Source organism: Sparus aurata, chromosome 6, assembly GCF_900880675.1.
Source record: "Sparus aurata chromosome 6, fSpaAur1.1, whole genome shotgun sequence".
Lineage (NCBI taxonomy): Eukaryota > Metazoa > Chordata > Actinopteri > Spariformes > Sparidae > Sparus > Sparus aurata.
In genome coordinates, this window is record NC_044192.1 from 30,102,903 (window position 1) to 30,122,493 (window position 19,591).

Here is a 19,591-nt window from a genome sequence, read left to right on the forward strand (position 1 = left end):
GCAGTTGAAGAGTGAGTTGGACGCCTCGCGCTGCTGAACGTTGAAACCACAAGTCTGGAGCGTCCGGTGCTGCAGCGATGAGTCAGGCTCTGGTCACAACACCACCTGGGTCCAACACAAGTTCAACACTTGTGGTGAGCTGCTCCCCCACAGCACCATGTGTCCTGGCACGTTAGCTCAGCACACTGTCTTACATCTGAAAAATAACAATATAGTTTGTTCCTGATGACTCGGTGTTTGCTCAGGGAAGACTACAAGGACTTTGCGTCTTGTGCAAAAAACCACAGATTTGTCCTCTTGTTCATTCTCTGCCTCCCTTGATACTGTATCTCCAGATCACCACAGCAGCAGCCTGACCGCAGTTGTCACATGATTACAGTCGTGTAAATTAGCAGGAAACTGCTGTGGAACTACAGTAGACAGACTTACTGGCATTTTGGTGACTGTCTTTATGTGTGAGTGAGTACGGTGTGTGTGTTGTTGGGGATGGGCACTAAATACGCAGCTCCCTCCGCCACACTATAGCAGCTAAGCTTAAGTTTAGCTTATCACTGTCAGTTTGTTGTCTCCATTATTCAAAAGGACACCTTATCAGCCGAGGCGACTCGTATTAGCCTCCTCCTGCTGTGTGCTCCACACAATGATGTTCTACACTGTTCCGCGTTAACTCTGGTGTCTATTTCAGCAGCTCTCTATCCATTTATTGATGCATGTCTTTCATTGATCCCAGCATTGACTTGCCATGCAATCCATTACCCATCTGTCTGTTTCAGCGGGCTTTTAAATGATTCGTCAGATTGAGCTATTAAGGGGAGTAGTGGTGAAGTCCAAAGGTTGGTGATACATTCAGGGAGAGAGGGGGCTGTGTGTGCGCGTGTGAGTATGTGTGTGTGTGTGTGGGTGGGTGGGGGTGGCACAGGTGTTGTCAGGCATTTAAAAGTATTCCACACAGTATTAATACATAATACTTACACAATTGCAAATAAACACGGTTATAGATGATTATGAAGTAAAACTGACTAGATTCAGGGTAGAATCCAAAGTAGATTTTTTGCACAAACCAAAATTGGTAGCACAGAGAATCAAAAACTGTCAGAACACAATTTAACAGTGGATTTAATTGACTTATGATAGTTGTTTCTATGTTGTTCGCATGTCCTGTATAGCCTGCTTAAAAGATATACTGAACCAATAATCAAAAACACAGCCTGATTTAAGATTATTACAGTGACAGTCGATTTTACCATTTAATCCTGTGGAAGATGTTTTTGTTCATATAAATTTTAAATTTGTGAACTTCGGCTTGAAAGTCATGTTTGCATTTGTCAAATTAAAGGTACTATATGTAAGAATTGCCCAGCTGTTGAAGTCATACTCAAATCAAAAAGGCGTTAGCATATCACCAGCTTATCAAGCTAACCTGCTTCTAACCGCAGCTACTGTTAGCTAGTTTGCTCAGTTAGACGTGCAGCTAGTGGTCCTGGCAGCTCGGAGCACCAGAGGAGCGCTGGTGTTTACACCGCTAGGACAGGAACTCTGGACCGGGATGGGCTGGAGCTAGCTGCTTAGCATGCTAACTTCAGCAGATATCTGAGCAACATCATAATGTCAACTAAAATTCTTACATATTGCACCTTTAAGGTATCAAACATTTATTTTTTTGTTTTGGTACCAAAACTGTGGTATTGTATTGACATTTTTAGCAAACACAAGGTAAGAGTGAGACGCGATGATTAATACCACTCTCTCCTACAGCCAGTAAAAGGTTATCTTAGTTACGCATAAAGACACTAACAGGGAAACAGCTAGCCTGGCTTTAAAAGACAAAACAAAAAAGCAAAAAAAACTTATTAACAAGTTTTAGCTTTTCAATTTAATCTGTAAACAAAATACAACACCAAAATAACACATTTTTAGTTTTACAGGGAGCTACACTGAAACCATGTCTTGTGGCTCTGGCTTCATATGCTACTCAATGGAAAGATATGAGAGTGGTGCCAAGCTACTCATTTAACGCACGCCAAGAAAGCCAGTAAGCGTTTTCCCAAAATGTCTGACTGTTCCTACAGTTTAAATGTTTAAAACTCATGAAAACCTTTCAGAATTCAATTAGAGACAAAAAATGCTTTTTAAAAATGCTTTGTCATCAGGCTGCAAAAACAGGTTGTGTTTCAGAAAGTTGACATTTGGGAGGTTTTCACCTGACAACAGCGATATTTAGGAAAAACACACCCTTCACGCAGCTCGCTCTCCCTTAAAGGTCTGGGAATGCATTTTAAAGAGATTATCGTAGTTAGACAGAGGAAAGTTGGCCGAGATTTTTGATGTTTCATTCTTTTTTGAATTATCTCTGGGTTTTCCAGGGTAACACTTTAATCTTCCTGTAAGAACACACTTTGAGGAAACAAAGAAAATGCCACCAGCCAAACATAGATGTGGGGGGTTTCCAGATTGAGATGCAAGATGGATTCATATATATTCATGAATTCAGTCAGAAAAGTCAAACGGAAGCAGTATGATAATCTTGCAGTAATTGCATTTTTCCCTCCAACTGTTTTTGGCAGAGCTCAGAGACACATCCTGAGACATGCGATGGGGAACGCAGTCTCGAGGACTGTCACAGTGGTGAACGGTGGATACACTCTGACCCTGTATACCTAAGGCCAGTCAATCCACAGCGGGGTCAAGTGGTGGTTATGCCAAATCCAATGGATTCATGGGTAATGGGATGGCTATCATTAGTCCTCGGATGGTCAATTATATGTTTAATTAAGCAGGACAGACATCAGATAATTGAACTATTGACTGGTCTCTCCGAGTCACATCTGTCTTCTCATTCACGACAGACCAGCTGAAGTCATATCAGATTTGTTCGGAGGCACGACATCCTGATGAGAGTAGAAATATAATCCAGCCCTTTCATTTACTCGACAGATTCATTCGATGTCCTGACCTCTGACTGAGGAAGTTTTCATTTTAATTTTCTGACACATATTCTCTCCCAGACCTCAGGAAATGCCATTATAAGCCGCCCCCCCCCCCCCCCCACCCAAAAAAAAGAAACATCCAAAGGACCATATTTCAAACTATCAAGCTTTTTTTTCATACTTGTCAGTCTGCTGGATACATGTCAGCAGCCGTCTGAAAAGTGCTGACATTGCTGCCCTCCTGTCCGGCAGCCCGCTCCCTTCTGTGTGAACTTGGATTTAGCTCAAGGGTATAGCCACCCTGCTAATGTGATGTAGCTCCAAGAAGGAAACAAATTGGCCTGACGTCTCATACACTGCCTTGTCTTGATTGTGTGATGGCTTCTACTGCTAATGTGTTACGATGGGTAGACCTGCGCGGGGAGAGGGAGACGGGTGCGTGTGTGTGTGTGTGTGTGTGTGTGTGTGTGTGAGAGAGAAAGAGAGAGACAGAAAAGAGAGAGGAGGGAAGAGAGAGGGAGGATGGGGGGAAGGGCCTCAGTCTGCAAGATCAGCACAAGTGGAATTGCATTGATTCAGTTAACTGCAGAGTTGGAGCGTGATGTGGAATTCTGTTTATCAAGGGTGGAGTTTACGCGATAGGCTCCATTTTGATCTTATTTTTCTACATCGCATTCATAATCAGCCCCGTGCTCTCTTACTTTCCGCAATAAAATATCAGATCATCTTTATACACATAGCTTAGCCCCACCTGGAGTTTTATATTTGCAGCAAAATGAGCAGATACGTTCCTTGCTGATTAAATGTCTCGATTTAAACGACCACATGATGTATTTCCCAAGTGTCTTCCGTGCCGAAAACACAACGAGAAAGGCTCGCACTGCTCGTATGTGACGGCACTGGCAGATACACACGGCAAACATCATCATAATCTGTAATAATCTGCAAGATCAGATGTAAACAGCTCCGATAATGTTCGAGAAATGCGCCGCATATTCCGAGTAAATACAGACTCGTGTTTCATATTCAAACTGGAGCCTCTGGCCCAGAAACAACATCTGCTGAATCTTAACAAAGTGCTAAATAAATCTCAAACATTGTACTAATTATAGGGAATAAAGCACAGAACCGCTAGCTTTGTATTTGGCTGCTTCTCATGAACGAGGAGGCTTATAGTGAAGATGTGATGTATTTATTGTACTGAAAGTACATTCCTTAACTGGCTGATGTTCCCATAATATAAATCTGTTTCACATCAGATAAGATTGGCCAATTATACTTCAGAATGGATGGTGTTTTATGCGTTCAAATGCAATCTTACGTGCAGTCTGTGCATGTTCTTGGCATACGGTTAAGATACACGTGTTGTAAATGAATGAGGTTCTCTCTTTAAAATGTCGCAGATGTATATTTTCCTTTCTCCGCTACCTCTCTCCCCCTCTCTTTCCTTCCCTCATTTCTCCGTCTCGCTGTAGGGAATTTGTCTCTGAGGGTTTATCATGACTGCCTCATATTTCCCCCCCCCCTCTAGTTTGTCATTTTGCTGATCCAGACGCTTTTTCATATTTCAGTATTCTTATCATCCGCTGGCAGTAAGATGATCCATTTCACTTATTTCTTAGAAGTGTGACTGTCGCCTAAGTCAATATCTCCAGAATGAATTCAGTGAATGGAGGGGCCGGCCGAGGAGGGGCAGCTAGTTAGTGGAAGATGTGGTGGCGGCGGCGGCGGTACTGGTGGAGGAGCAGGACACTTTTTTTTTTATCCGGAGTCAGCAAGGGTAAAATGTCAAGCATTTCTTAGGGAAGCTGCTCCATAGGATTCCATTGGAAGCTTTAATCTTAATTGAGAGCATCGCACATTGATATTCCATAGGCCTCTTTGCCCTTCGCCTCTCAGCTACTTTCATTTAGAGGACAGCCGTACTGCACTAGAGCATGGGGATTGCTTTGTCAGACAGCCAAGAGGCCAAAGGCAAGGTCAACATCTCTTTGTGACGGTGGCTCGCTATGGAGTGAAGGCATCACCTCCTTGATGCTGTCACCGCTTTCATGAAACGTTTCCTGAAGAGGAACTGAATGAATTGTATCGCATTATGACCTTATATTGGCATGCGATATTAGGGAGGACGCTATAGGTGTCATTTGCACCATGTCGCCACCACGTTATGAAGGGGCTGATTTTGTCTCCATCACTTTTTTGAGCACAATAAGTTAGAAATAACTTGCACCAAGAAATGTTAACACACAAATCAGTTAAAATGAGTTCCGATGAGGGCTATTATGCATTTGTTTTCATTCAGTGATGATCTGCTCTGACGTCAAATGATCCCTCTGTTAGACTGCCTAAAATCTCTAAGAATTATTATTTTTTTTTTATCTGAGCGTCTCCACCGCTTTTCGCCAAAAAGCGGCACCTTTGACACTCATATTTTAGTTTATTCTATTAAAGAAAAAAATATTCTGTGTATTTGTAAGTATAGGGTTAGTTATACTATCTTAATAATTTCTATAGATGTCACTGAATTGATAGTTTGAGTTGGAAATCAAACAGGTAATTGTGTCTTAAAATCACATCTATTATATAAGCATATGTCACATTTCTGTCAATTCTAATCGAAATTAACAACAATATTAACGTTATCCAAATCAGCAGTACACTTTGCGTGTCATGACGTTGACGCCACCGTCCACCGCAACAAAGAGAACGTCCTCCGTCCCCATGTGAAATCGGCAACGTATTGAACCTTATTAGGGTGGGGTTTTCTGAATATTGTAGCAGCCGTGCTGTCACACGTGACCGTAAAAACAACAGTGTCACACGGGCATTGACAGATAAGCTAACGTGACCAGAGCATCTTGGGCCTGAATTTGGTTTTTCACAGCGTCCTAACCAAAAGACAGGGGGAAAGAAAACACCATGACAAGAGTTCACTACCATGTTTTCTGCTCAGTTATTGTCGTGCTAGCTGCGGTCTGCAGGTTTGACTGGGGCGGGCTCCTATTGTAACAGTTATTTTTGAGAATGGTGAATGAAGAATATGGTGTTGATTAAATTAAGTAAAAACATTTAGTAAATACAGCACATTTGTTTTGTTAAATAATGTCTTGTTTTCCCATCAAATCTACCAAGGATTCTAATCATATTTACTTCATTTTTGCATGGTTTGGGCTCAAGGTTAGGATTTTAATCATATCTACTAAATTATATATGCCATGGTACTAAACTGTTATTATTCTGCTCTACTTACTCATCTTAACTCAAAACATTTTTTTTTTTTTAAAGTTAAAGATTTCACAGCTTTGAAATTGTTTTACCAAAAATGTTTTGTATATTTTAGTTTCAGTTTACTTAGTGTAATTTTACAGCTGCCTGAACAGAATAATGACTTCATGGACTGAAGGAAGCCCCAGAGATTATTCTCCAACATTTAACTAAAATAATCATTTGACTCTAAATACAAACTCTTCAAAGAAGAAGAGATCAATGCCTAGTCCGTGTCGGAAAGCTCCCAAATTAGTGTTTGGCGGCTCACCATAGGTGCAGCAGCATCTGCTAATCCTCAAACAAAGGAGAAGGACAAACTGGCCCTAGCTGATGCAGCGATAAGGCCCATGTCATCAAGTAAGGTGAGGAGAGGAGGAAGGTGCGGGACGGCAACGCTCTCGCCACTCCTGTGGGAAGACTCGTCATGCCACCTTTCCAGAAGTGATGAAAACAGATGGAAATAAACACACACACACAAACACAGACACACACACACACACACACACACACACACACACACCCACAAACCGTTTACAGATGAGCGCACAGCCCCTATCCGTGGGACTGAGGACCGAGCTCGCCTCCATTTCTCATGCTCCTGCCTCAGCCTACTGCTGACACAGATATACTGTAAAGAGATAGCAGCACAGATAGGTATGCACGCTCACGTCAAAGACGCCCCGGGGGTAAGCAGGTCTGAAAACACAAAGAGTGAGGGGATAACATACGATCCATCTGACACACTTTTCTTATTAATCTCAAATATTTATGTGACACTTTCAGCTGATTTGGGGAAGCTACGCTCGAGATAACAAGTTAAAGTCTCTGCAGCAAACTCAAGTGTTCCTCCTGCTGATGAGACACTGAATCAGGATTAAAGGATTAGTCCTTCAAAAAAGATTTGTTTTACTAGCACACATATGAATAACAGGTTCCTATGGAGGGACTGCAGCCTCCGACAGATTTATCAGGTGATCAGGGCTTGATAAAGCTTCACAGAAGCTGCTCCTATTTCAAAGTCCTCTCCTCTGGTTCTGTGGGAAAGACAGGCGCTCCTGCTTTCCACTCCTTCCACCAATCAACCACAGCAGCCTTTACTAAACACCTCGGCTGCCACTGATGAATCAACACAGCGAGCCTCCCAATCTATTCAGACAACAAAGCAACTAGACTCCTCAGCAGGACATTGGGAAAGAATCTTTAAAGAAAGGGTCCACTATATCACACGGATCAATAAAATCTATTCAAACCAGGCGGTGATACTTTACTCTTTCCAATACGCAACCTACTTTTGAACTTATCAGGAGACATGAAGACGTTATCCAACATATACTTTTTCTTTCATTTTAATAATCAGTCACCTCCTTAGAACGGACCGCAAAGTTTGCTGGTCGGCAACATTTGCTCCAGCAATTCGGCAATCGATTACACAATCAGCATTTTAAAAATAATCACTGGCATTAAATCATATCGATGCAGGCAGTTTTATTTTAGGCAGTTGCGAAGAGAGCAGCTTTCATTTTTTTTTTGTGTGTGGAAAGAGGATGCGTGGGGTCCACACATGAGTCAAGGCTGTTCCTCTCCTCGGGATTTAAATATAGCCCCACTCACCATTACTGCTGTCACTCACAGACTTATAGTGACCTCCTGACCTCGCCTGTACAAAAGAGACTTGAAGCTGACACACTCACTCCAAACGTTTTTCAACCAGCGCAGCAAACAGAGGCAGAGACACATTTACATTTTTTTTTTCTTTCTGGGTTTTGATGCTATCAGTGTGCAGCCTGATAGGTATCATTTATCTCATTTGTCTGATTTTGTCTGAGAACAGTGTGAGCACACGGGAGGCAGGCAGAAGGGGGGTTCCCACAACTCTTGGACAGTTGAACGTTTCTCAACACCTGACGTGCAGGCTGAGGTCAAAGTTTGTTGGGTTACAACTCACAGGCCACCTGCATGTGTTGTTGTTCAGCTCGGACATGTTGATGCTGCAGGCCATCGCTCTGCCACGTGTGGGCGGTGTGCTCCTTCACACGATTCACTTTCCTTTCTCTGACACCAGACTGTGGCTTTTTAAAAATTATTTGCAGTCAGTGCATTCATACCAGTTGTTTTTTTTTTATTTTGCTGCGTAACGGCTACAAACACTTGTAATGTCACTTAGCAATCAGCTGTATTGTGTGATAAATAATTAGGACGCTCAACATTATGCCATTCCGAATAACATCACTACAATCTACAGCCTCACATAAACACGTCTCTAAGGAGCCTTCACAACAGTTCAGAGAAGCTGCTACAATTACTTTGGTCCAGACTGAAATATTTCAACAGTTACTAGTTTGCTTGGTGACATTTCAGTGAAAACATCACAATCACACTTGTATTCTTTAATGCTGAAATTTAAAATGTAAACTATGTAGGCAAATAATTTGTACAAAGGTGTGGAATAAAAGTAAAAACAAAAAAACCCCCAACAAAAACTAAACAAAAAAAAAATGTAAAAAGGACTCTACAGTATGCGCCCAGCAGTACTGCCTAATGTTAGCTAGCTAGCATTAGCGACATTAAAGCTAGCTAGCGAGCCTTAGCAATGCTAACATTAGGGGTCATTAACAACGTTAACATTAGCTAGCTAGCATTAGCATCATTAGGAAGAGCAACAAACTGGCAACCACAACCACAGGAAGATCTTTTTTATCAAAAAGCCCAAATGGACCAACTGTGTATGACCTGCTCAGCAGCAAAAACAGTGGGGAACAAGCAGGAGCATTTTGCAGTTTAAAAGCCAGATATTTCCCTCAGGAGCTTGCGAAAGCTGGGGTTGGTAGGACTGCAGAAACCACCCAGAGTAAGCTCCATTTTTTAGTAACTAACAGAATAATCAACATCCATTCAAGCCTTCCCCCAGAGCCTCTTCTCCAAAACACATAAACGTGCACTCCCTGACTACACTGCCTGGTGTGTTAGTGGCTAGCTTGCCATCTTAGCTGTCTTAGTCTAATAAATACATAAACGCCATCATATAAACATATGCAAAATAGCAATGTAACCTGGTCCAAAACGGCTGCCGGGTCTCTCAGTCCCTGCTTTTTGCTGTGGCTGTGTGCTTTGTGCTAGCATTGGGAAATGTTGGCTGCGCTCTAGCTGCCATTCTTGTGCCACTAGCTTGCTAATAGCTTTAGCAATACAAGCAGATTACCAGAGGCTTGTGACAGCCACATGCACTGGATTGTTTTTTTCCCCCCCTCAGAGCATTTGATTTATTGATTGCTGTCTGGACATTTATTTTTATTTTTTTTTAAATAGCTTTTCAACCCTCGCTTTAAGACCAAAATGTTGATTGATGTGTTACTAAGCAGCTGCTAACATTTTTGCCATGTACCACTTGTAAGCGTGACCAGTCAACTCTCAGGAAGTTACTGCTCCCACCCAAGATATGCTCCGCCACAACATTAACCCCAAATAACCCCCATAAAAGCATGACCTTTCTTGTTAATACTTGTTATAATGGTTTTTGTACCAATTAAAGAACATGATACAATGTCATGGTGGGTAGATGTTACCTTTGAGCGGAGCCAGGCTAGCTGTTCCATCCACTTTATGCTAAGCTAAGCTAACTGGCTGCTGACTGTAACTTCCTAAAGGCTTAAACTGATCCTTTTAAAATGATGGTTACATGAACGTGTTGCATTGATAATTTGTTTGCCAAGCAATTAATAATTGATACAGAGCTGATTTAATAAATCGTAAGTAATATAGTAAAACTTCTCAGTATTTAATGCATTTGTCATAGTTGATCACTTGCAAGTAACCATGGGAATTTAATTTCTGTTCACAAGACAAGAAGCAGATTTATGTGACGGCTGGCAGTTTGAACTGTTGTTCTTAAAAGTGAACTCTATCTTACATTCAGTGGGAAATCTTATTACACCCTTCATAAACCTTGTTGTTTACTTGTAACCTTTCATTTAATTTTTTTTTGAGAAGTTGGGGTTTCTTTTTTTTTTCTGTCGTTAAATCCCAGAACAAAGTACTTCCTGTATCTTGGCCACAAAAAGAGCAAACAACTACATGGGTTCACTGTAGCTTAAAGGCCTGCCTCCCCTGAAATAGATTCCTTATAAGCTCTGTGTTGGCCAATCTCAGGCTTCTCTCCCTGTCAGTCCAACCACAGCACACAGTCGGTTGTTCCTCAGTTGTTGTAGCAGCGGCTTAACATCGAACATGATGACAAAGATGGCCAGAGAATCAAAGAATGGGCGTGTGAACGCTGTTCTGCCAAGTCCTCCAGCTGCTGAGAAGCCAAAGACGGAATACGGCTGCGCTAAAGTCAGCTGAAAGGACAAATAATACAGCTTTAAGTTCAGCGTGCTGCTTCTGGGAACCATGACGGAAGAGTTATGACACAAGGGAGATGTTAACATGACACATTAGTGGAAGATTGACACACCCAATTCCTAAGAGGCCTGTGAGACGTTACCAGAACGTATGACACTGTTGCCATATTCTCATGTCAGCGACACCCGCAGAAACTTATGAAGAAGGGTGTTGAATGGTGCATGTGCAGTGACAACTGGAGTTTCAATTTCAACCCCCATCTGTTCTTTCTCACTCTCTCACACTTCTTGAAGGAAACTATATTGAACCTAAAGTATGTCAAGGAAAATCTAAAATATATAACAACCTATCTCCTACACAGGAACACAAATCACAAAAAAAAAACATGCTCTCTTCTTTTCCATTCCCTAACAGCAGCCAGAACTGCTTATTTTCTCATCTGCAGTGTCACCAGTCCCACCGTTACTTTTCCTGGATGCAAGTTTGTTATATACCAGAGACATAATATGGTCCCAGAGGGCTGGACCTGCTTTCCAGGTTCTGTTAAACCCGCGAGGATCCACATGCTGGTGTCTGAGCAGGAGCTGACCCTTAATCAGCCGAAGCTTTGCCAACAGAAACTGAGAGCCACAATTATCTGCCCTATAGATAGGTGGGTTGTATACTTGGGGGCCGGGGGGGCTGGGGAAAGGGAAGAGGCTGTCAGGAGGGGGGGAAGAGCCTGAGCTAACCTCTGTGGCTCGTGTTTCTACTGTGCACTAATGGACGCCTGTCATCATTATGGACAGAAACAGGAGGGCGCCTGCCAGCTGCATGACCCCCATAAAACAGAGCAGGAAATCCTAGCAGGGACTGAAAGGGAAAGAGATCTCCTCTCTTCTTTTTTCTTCTCTTCTCTTTAATGAGCATTCCTCCACTCTCCGGCCTCTTATTTGTGCTGCGAAACTGCAGTGTCACTCATGAAGCGGGAGAATATTATGTGCATCCATCGTAGGAACGGGAGTCAAGGTGTTGAGGGTGCGGTTATTAGACGATTAGTCACTTTCACATCAGCTGCACAGTTCATTTACCCCTGTTGTGCAGGCTAGTAAAACCTCTCTGTTTTTCACCTCTGTTAACGGGCTGTTTTATAATGTTTCTGTCACGCTGGGAGGAACCTGTATAATCATTACATACAGTAGTTCACCCTTTGCTCTGTAACCGAAGTCCAGGGTCTGTAATGTGACAGGACTTTGTCACACTTCTCTCAGTGGTGTCCACTTAAACGTGACAAGCGCTTTATCAGAGGGCCTTCCTATCAGATCCCCAGGAGTTCATGCACAAACACGCTGAACACAACGTCCCCAGGAAGCCAGATTCCTTATTACAGCCAATAAGATAGCGCGACAAGCTTTATTGTAGCTCTAAAGCTACACATTAATCCACTCCGTTGGAGCCTGCAGAGCCCATCATGTGATAACTTTAGTCATTACCAGCAGTACAATCATAATTACTGTGGAATCTTTCAGGATGTGGCAACACAGAAAAAAAAAACGTCTCGATACTCCGAGTAGGAGCTAAGGCAATCAAAAAGGGGAGAGACACATTTCTGACAAAGAAAAAAAGCCACCGTCACATGATTTTAGTAATAATATGTGCCTCTGTGTGAGAGTACGCATGAATGTCTACAGCTTCATGCGCATGTCTGCGTGTATGTGTGAGTGCCATGTCCATGGAGACGTCTCTGTGCGTGTGTGATCACTGCATGATTCACAGTGTCACAACCGTGCACAGAAACGACTGGACATCCTGACCGGAAACCACAGCCGCCGAAGCTGCGTTTTCCCTGCGACATACAACCCAACACTCTCACAAAGAGTCACTTGACTGGACCCTCATATAGGAAGTGAAAGAGGAAGCCCCTCGTCCATCCTGTCCTCCATCCCAATCTCTGCACCGCGCTTCACGTGAAGCCGCTCTTACAGACCAGCCCCAGTATGAGCCACTTCTGTTGCAAAACAACAGCAAAAGAACTGGCTGAGGCTGGAAACGGCTTGCTATCGGGGGTCAAATGTCTGGTCAGTTGACATTCAGCCACAGAAGATTAGTGACAAACATTACAGATAATGCAGAACTCACCGATTCATCAACGGGGTTTGTTTGAAACAAAAGAATATTTACTCAGCTGATCAACCAGCCATTTTGTGTCTAATCTCTGACAGGTTTTGTGACAGTCGCTCAGGAGCTCTTCAACAAGATACTCAGTGTTTACACAGCCAAGCTGGACCAAATCAACACTGTCCAGAAGAGATGGGTATGATATCACAGATGGAAGTGGTGAGTGATGTTGGACTGTGGGCTCTGCTGGCCCCGGCCTTCCCTCATGGCTCGAGGCCTCTGGCTGTGTTCATTGGTGACAGTGTACGTAGCCTGGCAGCCTGCATTCCTCTGCCTCTCCCCACACAATGGTGAGTATCTGCAGCATTCCTCTGTCTGTGTGCGCTGTCTGAGACGCAGCCAGGCCTTGGCAAACCCCAGCACTCAGCCAAGAGGCTGGCATTATGTTTAGCGGATTTTGACGGACACATCTTGAGTGTTTTGCCCCGAACGCCGGCCATCGATAGGTGTTATTTAGAGTTTAAACGCGTGTCATCGTTAAATCCAGAATGAACAGCTTGTCATATTAGTCACCATGTAATAAAAGGGAGCAGAGATTTTGAAATTAATTCAGGAGATGATGTTGGTTCCCGTTTAAGCTGCCTCATCATCTCCTTCTGACTTTTGTTTCCGTGCAATCGTTCTTTTTCTCCATCTGTTTTTTTAAAAAAATGCAAGCGTGTCTGTTCTAAACCGTTTTCACTGCTCTTTATCCTTCTCCAGCTATTCGGCTTTCTCTCTTGTTCTGATGCCACAGCCGTGCAGACACCTTTCCCTCCTGCTGACTCAGTAGCCAGCCTCAGGCGCTGTGGGCTCGGGGTGTTGGTGGCGGGGAGGAGGAGGGGGAGGGAGAGGGGGAAGGGAAGGGAAGGGAAGGGGGGGATGGGGGGGGGGGAGGTGAGTGCGAGGCTCCCACATCAGGCCCGCCAGCCTATCACATGCGAGGGAAAAGAGCTGGCTAATCGTTTCTACAATGGCACCCTGCACACTGTCACACAGCACCACAAACCGCTCTCCTCGCCAAACACTTCTACTGTATTGTTCCGCTGTTGCTTGGAAATCCACATGCGATGTACGCAAGTGCGCAAAAACATACGACGCCGAACAAAGAAATGCACGGTTTGAAAAACCACACCTACTGAAAACGCAGCAGTTTATGCAATGTCAAATATATATGCGAGTACACACGTACACGCATGCCTCGTGCACAATTCTCTTCAGTACCGCGTGTGAAAATACACACTTACATTTAGGGCCTGTTCAGGCTAAAATTCTGTATAATTGACAAACTTTTAGTTGATGTCAAAGCTGCGCTGTGCTGTGTCGAGGATGAGATTTCTAATCAAAGGAGCAAAATCTTCACTGACTGAGTTTTATGTTTAAACAAAATAAATACACCAGCTCTCTTTGTTTTCACGACTGAATAAACAAACTGACCTTAAAGGGCAACACAAATTCTTTCTTTTTTACCTTGTTTATATGTGGCGGACCCTGCCACCTTTCCACCTTCAAACAGTGTTCTGGGGAGCTTATTTTCCTCTGAGAGCAGCTTGTTTATTCGGTTACGGAAAAGATAAATACTCCTGAGTTTGTATAATCACCTCACTCATATTGTAAATATGAAAAATGTGACTTCGAGTGTCTTCTCCAAAAGTACACGGTGCCCCTTAAGCACTCGTCATTTTAATAATTCACCTGATTGTCGTTTACAAATCATGTCAAGACATGTTCATTGGAGAACAAAACATTAGACTTCTCTAACTGAGCAGCAAAAGTCTTTACTGTCTGCACAGCAGTCATCCGAGCTGCTTCACTGTTAATGAGTATATTTACGAGTACGCTTTGAAAACAGAGGAAACCTCATTTTAAAATTAAACTGTGCCTGTAAACAAAGTCTTGTGCCATATATAAGAGCCACTGATTAACAAGCCTTTCCCAATAAGAGTAAAATACAGAGGAGCATCATTCATCGCCATAACCATCTGGTTATTTTCTGCTACATCCTTGACTCATCTACGTCATGTTCTCCCGGCGCAGCGGGCCGACCTTCGGGGATTGGGCCTGTTTTCAGAAGGAAAGTGCTTTTGCACCTGTGGCGTGATTTCGGAGCTGCTTTCCCTCAACAGAGGGCTGAGGTCAAATCTGTCAGGGGTCACACATGAAAAGAGAACCTGGTTTCCAGGCTAAAGGGTGGCGCCGTTAAAAGAGCCACCTGCCCAGCTGAACTCTCGCGGAAAGGGTGAACAGTGAGAAAGTCTCAAAGATTTTGTGCACACATGCCGTCACAGAGGTTATAGACTCAATTTTCAATGTGACCGCGTATCTCAAATTATCACAGTGGCCTTGGAACTATTACGGTCATCCAAATATTGTTGTAGTGCTGAACTGAGAATGATCTGTGTTCGGGAAATTTGCTAGACGATTTCAAAATGTAACAGGGTGGGGGAAACATATCAAGTGAAAGAATTCCTGTGAAGCCGTCCAGAGTAGCGGTGAGCAGTGCGCCGTGGTTGTTGTTTCTCTCTTCCTCTGTTAATGAATGCAGAGGTGATCTGTTTGTCTGAGGAAGAGAGCAGAGGGGAAGCCTGATTTCCACTGCATTTTATCTGTGCCCCACAGCCCCTGCCAGTCAGCCCCCCTGTGCTTTCACATGCCGGGGTCCCACAGGAAACAGCACTCCATGAAGGGCAAAGGTCACGGAAGGAGAGAAAGCCACTCGTCCTTTTCATTCACCAACAAACGCACGGCAGCACCGTGGCTGATACTGCGCCGCTTCCTCTGACCGCCTCACTAAAACTTACAACGCGACAATAAAATGACATAACTTATTGAAACTTGCCGTGTGCGTTTATAAGGATTTAAATCGTTTTATAAGGTCATAGTATAATTTTAGGGCAGCATTTATGGTGGAGACATGTGCTTCTAGTCTCAGTATCTAACACAGACACAATTTACTTTCCTTTTTTTTTTTTTACATGCCACGTTTAGGCTGCAACTAAAGGCCACTCTCGTATTCGGTTAACCTGCTCATTATGTTCTAGATTAATGCTTCAGTGTATAAAATGTATGCCACCATTGTCAGCACAATGTGTCCGCGAGCCCAAAGCGACGTCTTCAGATTGCTTCCTTTTTTCCAACCAAAAGTCCGAAACCCAAAGACTCTTGGTGTACTGTCGTACATGTCACAGAAAAGCAGCAAACCCTCACGTCTAAGAGGCTGAAACCAGCAGATGTTTGACATTTTTGCTTGATTTTAACTGACTGATAGTTGCAGATCAGTATATACTAAAAAGACGTCAATGCGATGATTTTATGCCGCGTGTGCACAGACGTTACACAGGACGCGTCGTCTTTTACGGACTCAGAAAATGTAAAATGTGCTCTTTGTATATTGTGAGAATGATTATTTAAAAGAATGTTGGAATAGTGAGAGTAATTATGACAAATTGCAATCCAGTGATGAGCTAGATAAATGTGCATGTGAGGTGAGTGTTCTTCAGTCGTCATGTAACTCCATCAGCAGATGAGACACGGCTTTAAAAAGTCACAATAGGTTTATTGATCCATAGTAAATGAAAAACATGGTAGATGGAAAAAAAAAACAACAATTTGCATAATTATATATATTATCTTGAAAAGAAAAAGCAAATGCGGAACACATCTGTCCAGCAGAATCAGCTTCATAAAAATAATAGAAATGTCATTTCTAGCATCATTCTTCTTCTCAGCATGTTTTTTTTTCTATTTTCAAGGAAGCGTGAACACAAAATATCATTTGAGCTACAAAAACTACGCAAAGCAAAACAAATCACCAAAATGAAGATCGAGCAGTAACTGTAGCAGAAGGATTACAGCTGTATATTCATAATAAAAAGGGAATATTCTCTGATTTCAAGTATCTCCTGTATAAAATAAACACATCTCATACATGTCCTGCATGCATGCATTGAAATTTTTCCATTCATAACTTGTTGCCTAGTTGTGTATTTATTACAATTATTTGAGTGAAGTCCATCGTTAATTAGAGCTTGGTGAGTCCACGGGACTGTTTGTTCAGGCGCTGTCAACATAATGCCTCCGCGTGGAAAACCACCAGCTCTGCAGGAAATTAACAAACTCACATTAAATACTCTGGTGAGGAGGGATTGTCACTGGTGGACCCAGTTTCGTGGTAACAGTTTGCACCGGACAGTTTCTCGCATTTGAGTTTGTATGCATCCCTCTCCCGGGCCAGTCTGTTAAGTTCGTGTTTCAGCTGCTCCACCTGTGACACCAGGCTCGTCTTCTCGTGCTCCAAAATGTGTTTCTGCTGGACGCGCTTGTGACGGCAGGACTGTGCGTAACCCCTGTTTTTCAGGGTCCGGCGCTTCTGCTTCAGACGCATCACCTCGTCCTTGCTGAGGCCTCGGAGGAGCCGGTTGAGCTCTCTGACGGACATGGACACCAGCTGGTCGTCCGAGAAGTGGGAATCGGCGTTGGATCGCCTGTCGTGGCGGCTGTGCTGCCCGAGGTGGTGGTGCGCACCGAGGACCTGCTGGTCGTCCGGAGACTGAGGGGACTCGCACCCCATGTCATCTTTTAGATAAGGGTCTTGGCAGTGACTGCTGGGGATGCCTTGCATGTCGGGGTGACCCGGGAGACCCGGGTAGTGCTGGACTGGCTCGCCCAGGTGGCCGTACCCGTCGTACTCAGCTTGGAAAGGTGGCTGATGGTGGCTGTGGGGCGCAGAAGGGTGTCCCTGCTGCGCCGTGGCGCCGATTAGGGCCTCCATCGCGTCCTCGGGTGTCAGACCAAACGCTTGAGGGTACATTTGCTGAGGGTAACCCCCGTTGTTGGGTATCCAGAACTGGTCGGGGTTATTTCTCTGCTCGTTCGGGTTCAGGTTTGGCGACGAGGGGACTGAGTTGCAAGGTGTGCTGCCAGGGGTGGACGAGACCGAATCTGGTCTCTGGAGCTGGCTGCATGGCCCGATGAAGGAGCGGTCTATCCCCTGCATCGCCTCCTTCTTGACGCCGAACTTCATCAGGTCGAAGTCGCTGACGAAATCCATGGTGCTTTTCTGCAGTCCCAAATGTGAATGCGCCTCAGCGGTCATATTAAATAACAAGCTAGTCTCTCCAAAATATCCACAGCTAGTTCATGCAGTCAGTGACAGCGCGCTTACTTCAGAAAAAAAAAAATAGTAATTCCAAACTTTGAATTCAGCTCAGAAGGGGGAAAAAAAACATGCGTGCGTAAAAGCCTCCCACCTTCTCAAACTCGGTGCGAACTGCTTGCTGTTCACCGCGCAGCCTGTTTGGCTTCAGCAGCCTCTCACTGAAAGTCCACAGATGCCAGCGGGCTGGACGCACCTCTGCCTGTTCAGGAGAAGCGCACTTTCTTCATAAAGCTGCATTGGCATGATGTCACGCCTTCCGGACTACACCTCCACGCTGCTCTCCAATGAAAACACGCGCACGGGGGCCATTTGCATAAAAGCTGCTACGAGTGCGTGTCCCCACGAGCCGCTCGACACGATCATTTGACCAAAACCCATAAATGCACGGCAGCACATTATCATCTGCAATAGGCTTTTTATTTGACCCTCCATTTTACATTTAGGCCTCTTTATCCCACAGCGCTGTTCAGAATCATCACAGTGTGTTGTTACCCAGTCAAACACACACACACACACACACACACACACACACACACGACTAGGAACTACTTTTAATATTTTCACACAAATTCTCTCAGTGTATGAGAACATTGTTGGCTCACTCCAAATCAAAACTATTATATATATATTTAAAAAAAACTAGTCCAGTGTGAATTTATTCATCTTTCAGCCTTTATTTGATTTCTATATTTCACGTCTCAGTTTGTAGTGATTTCTACATGTCGTCATAACTGCCTCATTTCATTTAAACAATAAAAAAAAGAGGCTGCAGTCGAATTGTTAGACACCATTTGTGTCGCTGTGTCCCTTGTGTGTTAGTCCTCGGGAGAATACTGCCACCTTGCGGCTGTTATTCTACACTGCAGGACATCCACTGGGCTCTGAACGCTTGAACCTCCACAGGCCTTCATCAGGGCGAGAAGGAGCAGCCGGTGATGTAAAACGTACCCAAGCGTCATACTTGAGTGAAAGTAATGGTATCGTGTTGAATTATTACTTTGGTAAATCTGAAAGTCGCCCATTGGAGTAGTACTTGACGATCTAGGCTATGTATATTTTATAAAAGACCTATTCAACTGGCGGCCAAATTTAACAACCTAATTCCCCCCTTTTTTTTAGCAGACTAATTGGCCCATTCATTAATCCTGTCTTTTACTAGCACAGAAATATTATATTTTCATTAAAAAAGTTTAAACCCAGCCTCAACGGGGGACAATTACGAGGATCAAACTGACAATCTAATTCAAAGACTCGAAAGGTGCACATTCTTTTCTGTGTATATGGAGTTTCTTTCTCAATTATGAGAACTAACACACAAAGCAGACAAAAAAAGTTAAAAGATATTTAGTTTTCACACCTAAGTTCTGTGCTTGCATTCTGTTGACAAGTAACTTAATGCGATGTTATGTAGAAATTGGCATTTCATACAATTTGTCTCTCCCCACAGTTTGAGCGCAACGCCACTGTTGTAAATACAAATCCCCGGTCTGTCACAGCTTGTCAGACGTAATGTAGGCGTCAACTACAAACGAAACGTATTGGTTCAGAACAGTGTCATGTGTTGAAAACTTTGTTGAAAACTATGTTGAAGTAAACACAAATGTGACGCTGTGATCCTTCCCTCTCACTGAAGGTACATAGTGCAGAAACGAGTGATGGGGGCGCGGAGTGGCTGAGACAGACACACCACTCACACTATTACAGGACACTGTAGCGTCCACATGATTTTGGAGCTGAGGGGAAAAAAGTTACGTGATGCTGCTTT

The 19,591-nt window shown here is 43.7% G+C and overlaps 1 protein-coding gene and 1 long non-coding RNA gene across 2 annotated transcripts in view; both read right to left on the reverse strand.

Moving 5' to 3' along the window:
• The window catches only part of LOC115583403 (uncharacterized), a 25,880-nt gene continuing 6,289 nt past the window's right edge, over nt 1-19,591 (reverse strand). Inside the window, exon 4 of the long non-coding RNA XR_003984359.1 lies at nt 1-196. This is a non-coding gene — a long non-coding RNA (uncharacterized LOC115583403). The remainder of the gene's footprint in view (nt 197-19,591) is intronic.
• On the reverse strand, nt 16,204-18,041 carry mafbb (v-maf avian musculoaponeurotic fibrosarcoma oncogene homolog Bb). Its single transcript, XM_030420192.1, has one exon. The coding sequence runs from the start codon at nt 17,761-17,763 to the stop codon at nt 16,786-16,788; it is 978 nt and encodes a 325-aa protein (XP_030276052.1). The 5' UTR covers nt 17,764-18,041; the 3' UTR covers nt 16,204-16,785.

What these genes read in the sequence shown, in the direction of transcription:
- mafbb (XM_030420192.1), bottom strand. Translation starts at nt 17,763, where the DNA reads ATGACCGCTGAGGCGCATTCACATTTGGGACTGCAGAAAAGCACCATG.